The sequence below is a fragment of the Vidua chalybeata genome, chromosome 4 (assembly GCF_026979565.1).
Source record: "Vidua chalybeata isolate OUT-0048 chromosome 4, bVidCha1 merged haplotype, whole genome shotgun sequence".
In the NCBI taxonomy this organism is placed as follows: Eukaryota; Metazoa; Chordata; class Aves; order Passeriformes; family Viduidae; genus Vidua; species Vidua chalybeata.
The window spans coordinates 36,719,254-36,737,674 of NC_071533.1; the positions used below are offsets into that span (position 1 = coordinate 36,719,254).

At 39.8% G+C, this 18,421-nt stretch overlaps 1 protein-coding gene across 6 annotated transcripts in view; it reads right to left on the reverse strand.

The window, feature by feature from the left end:
* The window catches only part of MTUS1 (microtubule associated scaffold protein 1), a 117,083-nt gene that overhangs the window by 13,616 nt on the left and 85,046 nt on the right, over positions 1-18,421 (reverse strand). For 5 of the 6 annotated variants that reach the window (XM_053940082.1, XM_053940081.1, XM_053940083.1 and 2 more), the window contains 2 exons: positions 15,728-15,945; positions 3,223-3,289 (listed from right to left, as the gene is read on the reverse strand). In XM_053940082.1, the coding sequence (XP_053796057.1) occupies positions 3,223-3,289; positions 15,728-15,945 (285 nt within the window). Of the gene's footprint in view, positions 1-3,222; positions 3,290-4,099; positions 4,285-15,727; positions 15,946-18,421 lie in introns of those variants that run through there. The other variant, XM_053940086.1, reaches the window with a different exon arrangement.

The window sequence follows — 18,421 nt, forward strand, 5'->3', positions numbered from 1 at the left end:
GTGACAGACTGTTCAAGCAGGCAAACAGACAAGTCTATGAAGTGTGGCAAGTCAGGCCCTGTCTCAAATAAGTGAAAGAAACATCTACCTATTATTAAGTATTTTTAAGGATGACCTTAACCTGAAAACCAAAGCGCACACATTCACTGTAAAACACAACGGTCTCTTCTATCTGAACTTCCAAAGCATCTTGAAGATAATTCAGTAATAAAAAAGAACATGAAGGTATTCTGAAGGAAATACAGTTTTTCAATTGCCATGCAGCAGCTGGGGGTGAGAGAGAGGGGTTTGGCATTTGGCTGCCTGTCCAGGGTACACACAGGCCTCTCCAGGCCACGGAGAAGGACTCACAAATGGAAATGTTCAAAGGGCCAAGGTTGCCGCTGGCTGAGTCAACTTTGCACCTGCTATTTTGTAGCAGGACTCAGCTGGATCATGTCCAGCATGATTGCAAGGAGGCTCTGAAACAATCTGGAGTGCAATTGATTTAGAGGAATAGTTTCATACCTCTCAAGAAATATGCAGCCCTTACAATTTCTGCTTACATAATTAAACAAGTAACTAGAAGTTTACGCACTAGCTTGCATTTTAAGAAGAGAAACAGCTGACAAGCAGAACATCCTTAGCTGCTCCAGGCTCCCAGAACTATGGTGCTTTCATTCAAGCCAGTATTTGTAGCTGGAGATTTTAAGGAAGTCCAAGTTCAGAACCCAACTGTTACTGAATTTGAACTCCCTTTGGAAAAGCCCATCCCCAAACACTTATCACTGCTAATCCTTGCATGTGTTTCCAGTTACTGAGAGCAGAAAGCATTGTCTGGTAACCATCACCCCCCTGGCTGGTGCAGTCATATTCTGGGACAGGAATGCATATTTAAACCATTAAACAAAAAGGTATTTTGGTAGAAATGGTCATACACAATAATCCAGCAAAACAGACCATCTGACAGCAAGTCAATTTGGTCTTGGAAGGTAAACCAAGGAGCTTGGGAATGTGCACAGTTAAACTTCAAAGTAAGAAACTGAAAAGTCTAAACTGTGTAAGCTTCAGGAGACTCTCAAACTCAGCAGCATGCAGGGAACAGACTCCACTGGGCTGTGCACACCCAGTTCCTCTTCTCAGACTGCCTGTCCCCAGATTACAAACCAACAGTCATTAAAAACATGGCAGCTGTGACTCCACAAAACATCTACATGGCCAAAATAAGACTCAAATTGCACTTAATTTTCCCAGCAAACGTATGCTTAGATTGTACTGTGCAAGAAAATCCATAGTACTTACGTCAAAACAGTCTATGGAAATCTTAAGTTCACCTGTATCCATTTAACAGTGTCAATAGAAAGCTGATTAGCAGGTATGTATTTAAGCAGATTATTTTCAGCTAAAGCTACTGTTTTAAGAATGCCTTTTCACACCTTGTCAACAAATTATTAATTTAACTTAAAAAAAAAAAAAACCCAAACCAAGTTATTCTTAAAGCTAGATAGAATTGAAGACCTGGATAGTTTTCCATTTCTGTAATTAAATCCACTCCCTTTACATGCTGAGGAGAGCAGTGCAGACAGGCTAGATGTGTGACGTGGTTAAGACAAAGGAGCTGCATGAAGATAAAGAAATGCTTCATGAAACCATGGTCTGGAAACCTTACAAAGGGAAGTGAGCCCCAGGCTGCCACTCAGATACTCCTGCAGAACTAACCCAGGAAGGTTAGCTCCATGAGGGGAACAGCTGATGATGTCATCCAGCAGCACATCAGCCAGCATCCCTGTCTGAGAGCTTTGGGCACTCGGGTGTCACAGATCCATCAGGCACAGCTGCATTTGAAGTTTTTTCTAGTTATCAACCTACTGAATGGCACATGCTTGCAATGGGAGTCTCATTTATGAGCTCAGCAGGCTGCTAATCAAAGCAAGAAGATAACAAGTTTATGGAACACTCATTTAAGCATGAGACATCCTTACAAAGAGCTAAGCATTCAAAAAAACCTCAAACCCAAAACCCTCAAATGTGGTAATGGGCAAAAGTGTTGGCCAGCTTTTGGTCTACCCATCTAAGCAGAATTTTCCCTTTCTAGATATGTGATAAACATAGTACCTAAGTTGATGAAGGAAAAATAATATTAAAGATGCAAGCCTAGAGAAGGAAAGAGACTTTTTTTCTCTGATAGCAATCCTTCTGAAGTCATTTTCTTGAGGTAAACAAAAGAGGTTGCTCAGAGAATCACATTAAGTACATAAATAAAAAGAAATCTGGTTTATTAAGTTTACAGCACAACTTTTTAGTGATGCAAGAAGGCCATTTCCACATTAAAACTCTAGTCTTGTTGTCACTTTAGGGTAATAGAAACATCGGTTGCAGCTGATGGGGGACACGACCCTGTACCCTGCAACTCCTTCTGCATTCTCTGCTCCAGTCCCAGTATTCCTTCAGTCACATACTGAAGTCAGGCCAGGCAGCTTTGGCAAAACAGCACTATCAGGCAATAGTTTCAGCTGGTTTAGGTCCCCAGGCAGCTCACTGCATCAGTGGGGGCATGGCTGCCCCTGCAGCAATGCTGGCATAAGGAGGACAGAGGGATGCAAAGGCAGGGGAAGGCCAGGCTCTTTCAAAGCCAGCCCCTACTGAGATCTGCCTGGAACATCTGCTAAGTTCAAATACATTAAATGGAACTACCACTAAATGCAGTTACATCAAGCTTCAAAGTTGGCAAAACCAGCCCCTGCACATAATAGCTCAATTTCATGTTATAGCCATCCAGTAGGATGAGTTCAAAGATTTAATCTCATCAGCCTGAAAGCATTTCCTTCTGTTAATTTTATACTCATTCACCTACAGGTCACTAAGGCAAAAATGCAGATTTTGCACAGTGTATTTTACGGGTTTATGATTTTTTTGCCAGCGAATCTCTAAAAGACAGCATACAAATGAATTAGGGATCAAAAGTATATATGCTGTCAGCCATCCTCCCATTTTTTAGAAGTGAGTGCTTTGGTCATCAGACACATGTTTTGTAAGGAGGCCCCGCAAGGCGCAGTCAGATCAGTGCCAGGAATTCGGTGAACCTGGGGTCACGCTGTCAGGGCTCCACAGCACTTAAAGCATCTGAGCGGAATTCAGTCAGGGAATTAAATGACCGCCATTACAGTACCAAGGCATCTGTCTTCTGCAGATCTGCTTTGCTGCATTTCTGTTCTCATGATGAATACAAAAATAAATTCTTACCTAGTTCTCCTCGAAGGTTAACTAGTTCTTGAGATAACTCTTTCCTCTGCTTCAGTGCTTCTTCCCTCTGCAGAGAAAAGAACAAAGAACCCCAAACGTTTGGTTACTAGCGGTCTGAGCAGAGCACCTTCCAATAATTAACTTTCATGTGTTCTGTAGGAAAAACAAGAGGCAGGAGCAAGAAGCCAAGATATGACTCATTTAGGATAACAGTTCAGCTGTCACAATATACACAGATGTTCTTCTGTTGTTAAGGAAGTTATACTTTAAAACAAAGAACAGCTGTTTCCAGTACAGCTCTGCAATTAAAATACTACTTTGCAGCAATTAATTATATATTTTATGGTGGGTGTAGCAACATAAGCCTCCAGAACAAATCAAGTGGTAGATGTCAAGGGCACAGAAGTATAGTGTATATGTGAAAGAGGCATGCATTAAATATTTATCTTAAGCTTACTCAAACAGAAAACCAACAACTTTGCTAAATGCTTAGCCTTCCAAGAAGAAAAGGCACGGCCCTGTTCAAAGTTGAATACAACCCACCCTGCGGCGCGCAGTTCCTAATGTTAAGATAGATGGTGTTTCTTACGCGGAGAGAATCACAAGGAATGTGTGAACAGATCATAACAAAGCAGAAGCACCCATGTCCCTGCTTTCCCCAGGAGCTGTGCCCTGGCCAGGAGGAGGCAGCCCCAGGCCGCGGTGCCCCAGACCCGCAGCGCGGGGAGCGGCGCAGGCACAGGCAGGGCAGAGCCGCTCCGTGGCCCGGCGGTCACCGCCTCGCACCACGCGCGGAGGTGACAAGGTCCACGCGCCCGGCTGGCAGGGCGCTTCACCGCGCTCCCCGCCGGCTCCCTGCGAAACAAACACTCATTACCCTTGCTGCAGCACACTGAGAATAGAGGCACAGCTTGCTGCTAGAGCAGCCCATCTTCCAGCGCCGGCAGCCCCCCGCTCGGCCCCCCGGCCCTCATCGGCGACGCGCGGGTGGCGGCGGCACCACCGAGCCGGGCAGGTCTGGCCGGGGCCGAGCGTCAAGGCTGGACCGTGCCTCCGCAGGTTATCCTGCGTCCGCGCCCAGCGCTCCCGACAGCGGCAGATACTGCAGCTTCTGCAATTGGCACAAGCAGCCAGCGACTGCTTAAAGCCACAGCCCTTCTTTTATGAAAGGCGAGCCCAGACATTAGATCGATCGATCTCCACTTGCTCCGACGGCAGTCGGGATCACTGAGGGAATACTGCCCTTCTCTGCAGATAACCGAGCTTATTTTTAGCTGTTTCGAGCTTGCTGTACGCTGCTTTTACACTTAATTTGTTGATGCAAAAATAAGCCACAGGAGGCCTAAACCGAATGGGAGAGCCACAGATAGAGCACTTTGCTGCTGTCAATGCCCAGGGTATGTTCAATAGCCCCGGTGCATGCAAACAGCTTGAAACTCGCTCTGCGTGCTTTTCCTTTAACAAGGATACATTAGGAAAAAAACAAAAACAAAAAACCAAACAAACAAACAAACAAGAAAAACCAAAACAAAACAAACACCAAAATAACCCCCAAATCACTAGTCCAAAAATCCACAGACTTGTCCACAACTGAGTACAGTAGATGAATTTGCAGACTGGTTGAGCCACACCTACAGCTGGTTCTCCCCAGGGTTTACAGTAAATTCCCCCTCTGCCCTTGGTCACTCTCACTGCAGCCTGACCACAGGCTTACATCTTAAGAGCACCCTGTCCTGGAGGCAGGGAATACTCACTGCATGCCTGCAGAACAAATAAAGCAGTAAAATAAATAAAGTGTAAAATACACCATTCTTTAGAAAATCTAGAAAGAATAAGCACCCAAAACCCAGTCATGTATTAAGGTCTGACACAAGACTAATCAAAATGAGTAATTTTTATGCTACAAACTCATTTGCAAGTTTTAGGAAATTATTATGCAGCTGTAAAGGTTGGTTAGAAGAAACTACCAGCCCTTTACTATAAATATTTGTATTTTTGACCTTGTATGAGAAAGATTCCCCTTTATTCACTCAATTTAAGCAGTCTTAACAATTCTTTGGACACTTTACACTTTGATAGGTCTATTAAGCAGCTGTGTTGCAGTTTTATATTAAGCACTTAGAGGCTTTTTACAGTGTCAGTGGGCTAAGATTGAAAACCACGCCTCACCTCCACAGTAAATTCTCAGGAGAGCAGAGAGCTCAGTTATTGAAAGGACTTGCCCTGCTCTTCCCTGCTTCTCTGCTCAGAAGGGAGAGATGAGTCATCTCACTCGGGTTCAACACCAGTGCTCCCACTATGGACACTGCATCTGATGATGAAAATGGGAATGCTACAGTGAGTTATTTGAGCTGCATCCTTGCACACTGGGACAAAGCCTACTTTTATCTAGACTTTTATCTGTCAGTAAAAGATCTCAAATTCTCCCTAGTTGCTGTACCATGATGCAGACCCTTTGGACATGCTAACATTTTTGTTTAGTGCTTCTAAATGGGTTTCTTCATGGTCTAGACATTTTGTATTTGCTTTCAGTTAAAGAAATTTGATGCAAAAAGGGCATGTGTGATCAGCATATACTAAGGACTAACGAGAGGCTAAGACTAAAAATCCAAAACAAAATCAAGTAACACTGCCTTTGTAATCTTCTTCATGTTTCTTGCTGTTCCCTCAGCCCTGTTGCTTTTTACTGGTATTGTTTGACCTGTTGCCTCAGTATAGCTTGCCTGTTCATAGTTTAACAAATCCAAGAAATCCAGATGGATTTGTATCATCACCTCCTGCTCACAAATACCTTCAGAAAAAACCTGCCAGCCTAAAATAAGAAGACCAAGTTGCTCATATGGATAAGGAGCCACCTAAAGTAGTTGGACTGACTAGCAGTTAACTTAGTACACTTTTATCTAAGTTCTGAGAGAACTGAACCTGCCAGTATGGGGGGTTCCCCAAGAAAACTTTAAATTTTCTGAAATCTGAAATCTAAATGCAGTAAAATACCAAAAGCACTTGAATAATCCAGTAAGGGCCTATCTTCAGTATTTAATTTAAAGTCAGGCTTTAATTCCATGCTTTGGGCTGGAATATCCAGCAACCTTCTAGCTTATGCTTAACAAGATTCTAGTTGAAAAATCAGTACCAGAAATTGGAAGAGCAGAACCAAGTTGGAGCATACAGGATTGAGCAATTTTGGCATTGTTATCCAAATAAAACCAGCAATAAGGATCATCTTCATTTAGTTGTCAGAGACTCATTAAGGATCTTCATACCCCTTTACAATTTCTTGTGGTACAATTTATGAATTTATGTGAAGATCAGGTAGATTATTGGTACTTTTTTTTTCTTTTTTACAAAGAATCTATTATAGGTTGCACTTTAACTAAAACATCCCCCCCCGCCATAAACATGGAAGCTACAGGAAAGAAAGAGAACAGAGTTTAGGGATAAAAGGTTTGCCACAGGCAATATTAGAATTGTGCTCCTCTGCCTTTTAATGCTACAGAAAAGTTCTCAGCATAACAAGGGAGACTTGGACATTTCTTGCTCTGAGAAAGATTAGCCAGTTAAAAAATCCTTCACATTTTGAACATTTGACAAGTTCAGGTAGACATATGCCCCACAGCAAAGACACTTGGGAAGGTGAGGCCCAAGGTAGAAGGTAAAAGAAACAACAACTTCAAGATGACAAAAACTACCAAGTCAGGAATGGAATAAATTACAAAGTTTGTCATCCATGTTTGTCTTGTTGGCAATTATGCAGCCCAATTACAGACTTAAGAGTATTTTTCCTGGCAACTAGCTGTTTTTGCTACAGCTTGAGATTCAAACAGACCAGCCTAGGGTCATTTTAGATACAAACAAGGGTGAGGACATATCAGTGTCTGAACAGTTTCCATTGCTCTGCTTTGAAAGCAGGAAGCTCTACAAAAGCCCACATTCCAGAATGAGCAAGAGGGATATTTGTACCAAGCACACAAACAAACAGCCTTCCTGGCTACATACCTATACCAAATCTTCACATGAGACAGACCCAAGTTACCCCCAAGACATCAGGTTCTGAGCAGTTCTCAAGCTAGAATAGATGAGCATTCCTTGTGTATGCCACAGCAACTTTGCACACCACAAATACAAGAGCATGTAGTTTTACAGCAAACTGGCAGCTTTGTATTTCCTTGAGAGGATGTGCAACTAGCCAGACTAACCATTCCAGGTTTCCCAGCACACTCCTGCTCCTGGGCCACGTGGGGTGATGTTGGTGTGGGAGCCCCATGCTCTGCCTGCAAATCAAGGCTTTGAGAGCCACAGATAGGCTGTGCCTGGTCAAAAAGTCCTAATCACCTTTTGTAAGTTTTTCCTCCACGTTAAGAGCTGCAAGTCCTTCAACAGTTACTCAATATAAAAAAAAACAAATCATGGCAGAAAACAGGTTTTGAGTATATGTGTCCAAATAAGCTAACATTGCCCAATCTGGTAGTAATTATCCAAACATCACAGTTCACATTTTAAACAAGCACATTCCTTTGGGAAACAAAATATGCACTCTTTTGGAGCTGTACTAAAGAAAGAAAAATTTACAAGAACCAATAATGAATTTGCATACCAAAATACAGTAATTGTTTGCCTTTTTAATTTCAAGTAGCTTATATCACATTGATATCTATGTGGTAAGCCACTTGCCACAGTTGCTTAGTCTACCTCAGTAACAGATTCAGAAGAAGCATTATAAATTGCTGCAACCAAAAACTGCAAAGCATTGGTACGTTGTGAAGGAAGAGACACAACTCACTTTGAGGCCATGAAATACCCCAGGGAATCAGGCTGTGTTGTGGGAATTTTTCCATGACACAACTGGAGCAGCCATCCTGGAATGTTCATCTCAGTGCTGGGATGCAACGTGGTCCCTGCCCAGGGAAGGTGGAGAAGGGCTCTGACAATGGCAGTACGAAGCCCCTGCAGTGTGCAGACAGGACGGGCAGCTCTGAGTCTCAGGCAAAGTGCAGCAACTGAACCTCTCACTGGTGTAACTGGTGGGTGGGAACACCTCTGACTGGGAAGGCTGCAATCAGCATTCTAGTTTCCACCAGCAATACACTTCGTAAACAACTAATTTAAAGACTCAGAACTGAAAGGAGTAGAAAATTAAGTTTTAAATATAAAAGCATCACAGTGCTTTTTTCAAAAAGCATTTTATTATAACCGACTAAGTAAAATTTGTTCAGAGTGCATAAAACAAATTCATCGATGCAAAGAACGGAAGCACTTAAATGTGTTTTACTATCATACACAGGGCCAAATTAATTCTATTCTTGGAAAGAAGAATCTGGTTTTTGTAAGCCATTTACTGTCAAACTAAACCACAAGCACTTACTCCTAAAATTTAACTTAGAGAGAAATGCTGAGCATTTTAAAAATCTAATAAATTAGTCTTAATAAATTAGTAAATTTGCAAGCACTTCTGTAACATGTATGGCTACTGGAGATATGCTGAGGTTGTATGGAAAAAAAACATCATAATTTAAATATTTTCTAATACTGGTACAGTCTCAGTTGTCAACAGGATGTCTTTCTCATCCAAGAAGATATTCCTCTTGGGTACGAAGCATTAGATATTTATGTGTACTCCATCCTTGTGCTGCTCTAGTCATAAAAAAGTGATCATCATCATTGGCTGTAGTGTAGAAATTGAGTCACATCTTTGCATAAACTCCAGTCACTTGTGTGTCATCAGTGACAGCCTGGAGGTAATTAGGAAGGGACAACAAAAGGGCCATTCATATCCGCTTTGAAGTATGACATTTGACTTGAGGATTTTGGTCCTTATACCACAGAATTTCTACCTATCCCTGTTCCTTCTTTCCTAGCAAAATCCTCTAAGTAAGTCTTCTCATTAGATATTAGCAATTTTAGAAATTGATTTCTTATAAACTCACGTACTCCATACCTCACTTAACACCCCCTTGCAATGTCAGGTCCTCCGCATCACTCAACACAAAGGCAAGCTAAAGACATGAGCCAAGGAAGCAGTACAACAAACAGGATTTACACTCTGCTCCATGTATATTTTTGAAAGGAGCAGCAGACTATTACTGTGATAAAATAAAAATGTCATTAACCATCTCAAATCAATAAACATACAGTGAAATTAATACTTCTGATTTACTCTTGGCCTCATTTGTGTTACGCACTGCTTCTTACCACATGAAATATGCCATCAGTTTTCACCTTGACATACTTCAAGCAGAATTAAGACTCAGAATACAGCATTTACATGATTAGCTGATAGAGGTTTACTACAATTTCTAATATTTTACTTCTTTTATCTACTAGGTACATCTACAGAGAATCAGATGTTTTTTCCCTGATGTTTAGTGTATGAAACACAAAAGCAGAAATCACTAAAGCAGCGAACCAGCCAAACAGGATTCCTATGAGTCACTGTGTACTTAACACATTTACTTGTGAGCTCTTTATGCTTTTGCAAGCTTTACCTAGGATCTTAGGCTCACAGGGATCTTTGTTTTCCAAATCAGAAGTTATGCCCACCTTCATGCAATAGCCCTGCAAAGATAGGTCCAGATGTAATAATATGGGCTATTTAATTTTACTTCTCTATAACAGCCTGCTTGCTACTTTACAGCGTGTCTGACTTCTTACACAGAATGACTCCTTCTTTCCCTGTCGAAACTCCAATCTCATAAAAACTAATCCTCATCTAAGCAACTACTTATTTCTCAGTATTTTGTTAAAGCTTTCTGTCTCAGTCCAACTCATCTGACTATGACACAGTAGCCACCAGATACCATATAACTTTGACAAGTTATACCGTCACTATTTTTCTCATGTCTACATGAGAAAAATGTCTAACTATACAGTTTTATAGTTACAATTATAAATTATTCAAAATGTTGTAATAAGAGCCTGTGCCTGAGCATAATATTACACTATTAATTTCATTATTAAGACTGTTTAGAATTTCACCTGAAAAAGTAGTAAAAATCAAGAAGGAAACAAGATTGAAACATATTTCTTTCTTCTACTAACTGCTCCCTTAAATTTTGCAAGAGATGCCTCTATTTTGCTCCTGTCATTAATTCTGCAGCTTCTTGAAAAAAAATTAATTACAAGAAATAACAAGGTAGTCATGAAAATCAGGTTCTTTGTGGAAAGCAGCACTGGTTGCCTGAAACATTAAGTTTGTTTCAGTAAAATGTGTCTTTTTCCAAGACACTTTTTGCTAGGAGTAGCTATAGGATAAGACTCCCAATTCTCCTCAGCTGTAACCCATTCTGAATACCTAGGTGTACCATTTGAATTGCTTAACTGATGCACCTTCTAAAAAATTATTTCCATCAGAGCCTAGTTTCATAGTAATTAATGGATTAAAATGTTTTTCTGGATGTTAGAGCTCACAAATTTTCAATCTGTTGCCAAAACATTCTTGTTCATTCATACCACGTTTTATAGAGACATTGAGAATAATCTGAAACTTCCTTGCTTTCCAACTGCTACCCATCAGACACAGGCTTCCAGAGCCTAGGTTTTCTCTACAGGGGGAAACTACTGTGGTAAAACTCAAATACTCTCTGTTACAAAACAGACAATATTTGCATTCCTCAAAATCAGGATATTACATTTTGACTTCTGAGTTTTCTTTTTTATTTTTAAGTAAGCACAAAAATTATCTCAATTACATATCCTTATTCTCTCTCATAAAACATTACGTCCATATTTTGGGAAGTCAGATACATCTGTGAAAATTCTAATGACAACTGGCCAAGTTCAATGTTAAGTTCCAGAAAATCAAAACTAAAAGTTTTACTCAAAGACATCTGCTCTAAACAACAGGACTTATAGGTCAAAAGATATGACCGTTCCAAAACTCTTGGGGTTTAGTGATGCAATGTGTACTTTTGCCCCTTAACCTAGATATGCATTTCTCATTTGATAAATATAAACATTTTCTGCTGAACTTCCACGAAGGCCAGGACAAACATTTCAAATAGATGTGTTCATATATTCTGAAATGGAAAAAAAAAAAAAAACATTTTGAACTGCTAAGTTCCCAAGGAAACTACTATCTTGACTCTTACAGTCATGCACATGTCAGGAAATGCCAGTTACAACAAGTCATATACTAATGGTTAATTTTTATTTCCACCTAGAAATGCTGAAGCCTGCTCAGTCACACCATTTCTAGCACATTCCTCATGTTGTTTCCTGTGTCACCTCCACAATTAGTGTTACCCACACATTACTGTCAAGGCTCTATACCCTCTCAAATGGCCTTTTCCTCTACTAAGGAAACTTCTTAAAGATGGCACCACAACATTCCCAAGTCTGACCAGTAAATAGCAACATTCCCATGACCATACCAAGAAAAGCACAACAATGAAACTGAGTTTCTTTTCATCTCTATACTACCCTGTTTCACAAATATATATTTGAAGCCCATTTCTGTATCAGAATCTGTAGAGAATTACTGAGATGCTTAATTGAATTAATTTATTAAACTAGAAAAATAAAAATGGATATTCATAACTAAACATTTTACCATCCATTTTTTTAAAAAGCTTAGGTAGTAGTTCTGAATGTAGCAATTTATGCACTAAAATGAGAAGATGAAGTATCTATCAATTCACACTTTGAACAGTTACAAAGCCGTTCTAAATACACATTACCCTTTCCTTTGACAGCTAAATCTGCCTTAGACAGATTTAAAACCAAGCTAATACCACATTGCCAAAACAATCACCCTCCATTCCCAAAGATGTAAGGGTTTTTTACACAGCAGCAAGCTGGAGGTTAGAACAGCCCAGCTGCAGGGCTCACAGCCTTGGGGGGCAGCCCTGAGGCAGGGAAAGGGGCTGAACACCTCTCAGGAGGCAAGAAGCAGAGGCTCAGGCAGGAGCTGCCATAGCCTCAGCCTCATCAGCTGGTGATGTACTGGGTTTTTTTTTTTTTGCTTCCCAAGGGAGCAGCTGGCTCCTAGCCACAGCTGCAGACCTCTCAGGCACACATTCCCACCCCACCCCAGCACTGGCAGTTCTTCACTTCCACTCCTTCTCACTGTGAACCACTGCATGGGGACAAACCCATGCAGTTTCGACATGGACAGACCTGTAAAACTAGGCCCATAGAAATTTTTTTTACTGGCTTCCCAAAGAAGCCCAGGCATATACAAGGGCTAGGCAAGAGAGGGGAGATGTGTAAGAGTGGCATCCCCAACCTGACTTATCACAGACATGCTAACCACATATTTAAAGCATCTCTTACTAAACGGACAAAACATTCAAAATGAATACTAGTGGAAGCTAAAAGATCAACTCAAATCCAGTAGCGTAAATTTCAGAGCTCAGTGCCATTAAAGGTTAATGGAAAACTGCTTTCCTTGGCACTTCATGTGCTTATTGTAAATGGCCAATTTCACCATTTCCTCTGTACTGCCACTTTTCGTTTCTTGTTTGAACTTAAAAAACAGGAAAGTAGTCATGAAGTAACGGGAATTACCAGGGGATCAGAGGAAGCACAGTACTCTCATTGCCATCAAATATTCTGGATGCCAAGAGGTTTCCATCTAGCATTAACCCAGGGCAACAATAGCTCCTGCGAGGTAGAAATCAGACTTTTAGGATTCTTTAACTTGGAAGAGTTTTGGTAAAGGTAGCTAAGCATAGACACTCTCCCCACCCTCCCTAAAGAAACACCAACAGATCAAGTGGGAAGGTTTTATCAGAAGCAGCTGTTACTATTGACAGCTCCAAGGTAACTCTTGCAACAAACAGGTTTGAGCTCAGGGTTTTTTGAGATTCCTGCTCAGCTAGAAACATCAGAGCAGCATTGCTCAATCCCATTTAACCCTTTGACAGCAGCCTCTCAACCTCACTCCAGATGGGCTAGCTCCAGTTTAGACAGAAGTCATTGCCAGCAAGTCCTGATTTTGTTCACAGCTAAATTCCACTTCAAATGAACTCTTAATTTAATCTTTTGTACAGAAGTACATTGGGAACTCTTGGGAAAAAAAAGAAAAAACAACATGACAGTGAAACCAAACAAATCTGACAGACAAATCATATCCCAGTCACTTCAGCTTTGGAGGTAAAGCAGGAGAGGCTGCAGCAGATTTTGCCAAGAGGCTCAGGCTGGGATGCCCAGCCTTGAAGTGACTCAAGTGCACAATCCAGTACTTTACTCCATTTGGCCAGGCAGCCTGTCCTTCACCCCATTCCATCCTCACACTGGCTCTGACCAATCGTTAGGACAGTCCATGTCACCACCTGGCAAAGAAATGCTCCTTGGCTGGGTTAGCTTTCTGGTAGTGGCAGGCTGAATTGCCTTTCTGTAGGGACAGAGCAGCACCAGAGGAGACCAGAGCAGGCCCTCCCTCTGGTTCCAGCAAGCTGTTTCTTAGGCTGCATCATGTCACTTCACACTTGCTCCAGTGGGAAAAATGGAAGCACGGGTTTGTTCCTCATGTAATCAGCTAAGTATGATTTTTAATTTTATTAAAAGACAGAGAAGCTGAGGCTACTTTCAGTTGGCTCTGCAGTAGGTAGTTAAGCTATGAAAACCTACCTTATGAGTTAAAGCCTAACTAGAAGTTTTTCCCTGAGTTTATCCAGAGTTTGAAAACTACATCAAAGGGTTCCCCAAGTGATACTTCAGACAAATAATCATATGGACAGCCAAGATTGTTAGCTATACCAGACTCCACCCCTCACCCTAAAGGAAAAAACTCGAATGAAACTAAATCTACTCTTCACAGTGTTCCCTTGAACAGTGAGATCCTTCAGGATGTTTCCCACAGCTAACTAACAAGTAGTGTTTATTCCTTATAGCACCAGAGCAGAGTCCTTCTCATCCCTATGGTACTTCCACAAGAGTAAGGTAATAAGTCTTCAGCAAGTATTTGTCTTACCCCAGGAAAGGAGAGAGCAACCTCAAAATCAATAACTGGTATGAAAATACATCAGTGTGTCATACCTAGCTCAATTTCATTTGCTCAAACTTAACTGTCCAAGATTACTGATTTTATATAATTTGACATAGATATTTTTTCTTTCCATCTGCAAAAGACTAACAAAGAGGAATAATGAGCAAAATCATCATTCTTCCATGCAGTTCTCTTCTCCATCCTTCAAAATCACTTTTTCCTTAATTAAATCCCTGAATATTCTTAAGAAACCCCTACATTTAGGCTAGAGCAACCTGTAAAATAGCCTAGAAGAAGCAAATTAGTATGATGGGCTTCTTCTTACTAAAGATGACATTTATAAAGTATTTGCAAGTTTTAAATGTTGCAATAAAAAATACTGAAGAGAAGAAACTAGGCCAAGACATTTAATTGTAAGAGTTACTGAAAAAAGCAGTGTGCTTATTCTACCGTAATAAGAAGATTGCACAGAAATTTAGTGGTGAGAATTTCACTTAAAATTTCACAATATTATGTTAGATGACAAGCATCCAAAAATCCTGTATCAAATTGCTTTGAAGATCTCAAACTAGTTCCTTAGGCAGAGAAAGGTGTTTCAACCAAGAGTTTAAAAAAACCCAACCAAACCAATCCCAGAAAACTGGGTAAGAGCCACTGCTCTTAGAGCTGAACCAGACTAGGAGATAAATGCACTATTTTTAGATTAAATGAAAGCAAGCAGAAATTATCCCATGAGAATGTTACATTTCCGCCAGAATACTAAGACAATTTAGTGGTTTTTTTGTATACCAGACTATAAAATTACCACACAGAAGAGTTGAAATGAAATTGATACCAATTGATTGAAATGAAATTGATACCAATCTTAGAACATCAGTTATAAATGCAAGAGAAATGGCTATTAAAGCCCACATCAGCTGTGCAGTATAAACTCATAACTGTTATAATCTCCTTGACTTCACATTTTTCTTTTCTCAAAAGTTTTCAAAGCAGACCAATAGTTTCTAGTGTAGTACCAAACTGATTAAGTCTTTACATATTTCAAACAGATTAGAAAAATTAAGCCAAATCCGATTAATTCCACTCCATAATTCCAGATGCATTTCTCTATTTTTATTAGTGATTTTAAGACATCATCAACAATGCAGGATTCAATAAATAAAACTGTAACAACTCAGACTTTATTCTGAGTAGCTCAAAAACATATCCACCCCTTAAATACTCTTCCATCCAATGTCAGATAACAAAACAAAGCCATGCAGATTATCTGTTGAAACTAGTCTTTCCTACAAGGGCAGAACTTGAAGTACATACTTGGAAAGCTACTCAGCCCTGAAGGACTCTCTGAGTACAAACATTTAAAAACTCTTTTAAAGAGCATGTGAAGCATGCAGAGGCTACAAAGCCCAGTGTCATGGATTTGATTCTTTATCTAGCCAACTGATGCTAAAAGTATATATACTTATATATATATATATATATGGAAAGAAAACACAAAATTTAGTATCAGTATATTAATATTTTCTGGAGCCCTTGCTGAGAAGAGTTCAAGCAATTAAAGCCAAAATTGATGAGCTTTACCTCAGACTGCAGGTGCTGGATGACAACTGTTAATGCTTCAAACTTCTGGTTACTGGATGTTAGGAATTTTTTCAGCTGCAGGATGATTCCACTTTGGGTCTCACATTTTGTTTTGTACTGTATCAACTCGGCTGCTTTTGTACCAGGTGAACGAGCATCTGTGGAAGCTTGAGTACGTATGCATGAGCTCTTGGCACTCCGTTGCTTGCCCTTGTCAACTAAGAAAACAACAACAATGAATCAATATGCATTTCATGCTGAATTCTCACCAAAATGTAAAGGACAGGTGTAAAAGAAAGTAGTTATAAATTCCTGCAAACACTTGCTGAAATACTAACTAGGAGAAAGGGTTATTTCAGTAGCATTGCAGAGCAGGTACTCTCAATTTGTTAATTCCTAACACCATAACCTTGGATACAGTGTTTTGTACTTCATCCTCACCTTCATGTGTTCTGTGGCATACTTTTCAGCATACTCTTCACACTGGGCTTTGAAAAAATACTTTTATAAAATGCAAGATCTCTGTCCTCCTATCTATTCAGTAACTTATTTCTAACATAAGAATTATGCTCTTTTGTGTGCAACATGGAATTTGTATTTCCTGCACTCTAAAGTACTGCTGAATACAAAACCATTTTCTCTACATTTCCTTTGTTATTTTTCTTCCTTTTAAAATTTTAATTGTAAAAACTTCCCTCTCTGCAGCTGAGGCCTGAGCTTTATTAACTAGAGGTCTTGCAGCATTTCAAGTGCTAGCAATTTTCAGTCACAAGGATAAGACTTTAAGAAAGCTCTAAAATGTAATATATTTCAATATATATTCACAGTCCTGAAATTACATTATTGATTTAATATTCTTAGTTTTGTGGCAACCTCAATGCTTTCACAGTACACAATCACCTCATGTCAGAGGAAACCAGATTACATAAATCAGCACTTGTCTCGGAAACATTGTATTTTCAGTTTTCTCTGCTGCCTTCAGACTGGAAAGGGAGTACAATACTGCTGTGCAGATAAGGCCAGTCTTCCCCCCTTGATCACAAAGGGAATGAGCAAACAATTTTGCAATAAAAGGCTGATGCAATAGATAAATATCCCTTGGCAATTTAATGAAGACATCTAAGCAGATTACTTTGTACAGTTTCAATTTAACAAGATTTCTTCACGATAGAGTGAAAAAACCTGAGAGGTGAGATCTGGATAAAAGAAAGATAGGAAGATGCAGAAAAAAGACAGGGGACAAACTAAGCAACAAGACTCAATCTTTTCTGAATCCCAAGCACCTGGTTTGAAGGTTGTCAAATGACTCTAGAATTATCCCAGCAGTGTAAGGTTCAATCTCACAACTGGAGAAAGTATTAAGAACAAAAGCTTTGATTCTTAGGTAATGTTAGTCTGACTGACGTATCAGCTATTGTATTAATACATCAGTCTTCCACGGCCTGCATTTGTTTTTAAAGTCTTTGAAAATAGTTTTCCTGTTCAAAATACTAACGCCCTCTATGCCTTCCTTACTGAGCCTGGTATAAAGTGCTTCCCAAGCCTATTAATTTTCCAGATAAATCTGGGCAAGATTTTCTGCTGGTTAGAGAATTATCAGCATATCGTGCTTTATAATGTCCAAATGCTCTTGTATTCTTGGAGATTTTCCTACACTTCTGCTCAGAGATGCAGATTGTTAAAGACTGTTAAAATTAGAAACATACCATTGTGCAGTTTAATATTAGAGCTATTAAAAGGTGTATCAACCCAAATCAAAATACAAATTTGTAGGACAAAAGCAGTGAGTTTGGCTGCCAGTTCTAGTTATTCTTACCACTATTTGACTAATATGACCACTTCTTTTCTCACTTTGTAACAAGGTCTTTTGAGTAGACACTTTTACACAAATGCCAGTTCACATCTGAGAGCAACCATGTCAAATTTCCAGCAATCTTATGGACAATACTGTGTGTAGGAAACTACTGGTTACCTTCTGAAGCTCCTTCAAAAATCACAACAAATAATAATCAAGCAGAGAGGGAGAAAAAAGAGCAGGGAGTAGCAAATAAACACGTAGAGTCAGTTCTTCCCTACTGTCTTACATACTCCTACTCTCTCATATATTCCGCCTCCCTTTCTGAATGCTCCACTTATGACAAATAGAGAACTAGAGCATTATTCTTGGTGTAAGAGTATTGGGTAAATTCACTGATACAGATACTAATGTCATAATTTAATTAAATATTTGAAATTAGTTTTACAACCATCTCTAGGACACTGACAGAGCTGTGTTTAACCTGAACAATTGCAGACTATTTTTACGCTGGGGAAAAATTAGATTACACAGTTAGTTACCTAATGAAGAAGTTTCATTTAAATACAGTGATACAACAGCTAACCACAAATGACAAAAGGCTCCAAATATCCATTGTTTCCATAGTTCAGCCAGCCCTTATCACTTTGTCAGTTTCATACCACTACTTTTATCCTGCTGCCCAGACCACCAAGTATTTTCCAAGAAGCTTAACCAAGCATCCAACCAAGCCAGCCCTTGATACTATACTAAAAAAAGCTGAACAAAAAACATGCATGAAGTGAAACTCAGTGACATTCCTGTTGGCAATTTTATCATAGACATGTGCTATACACAGCCACTTCAAATGCTGAAAAGCATGAGCTCTCTGTAGCATGAACTGCCGCTACAGATTAACA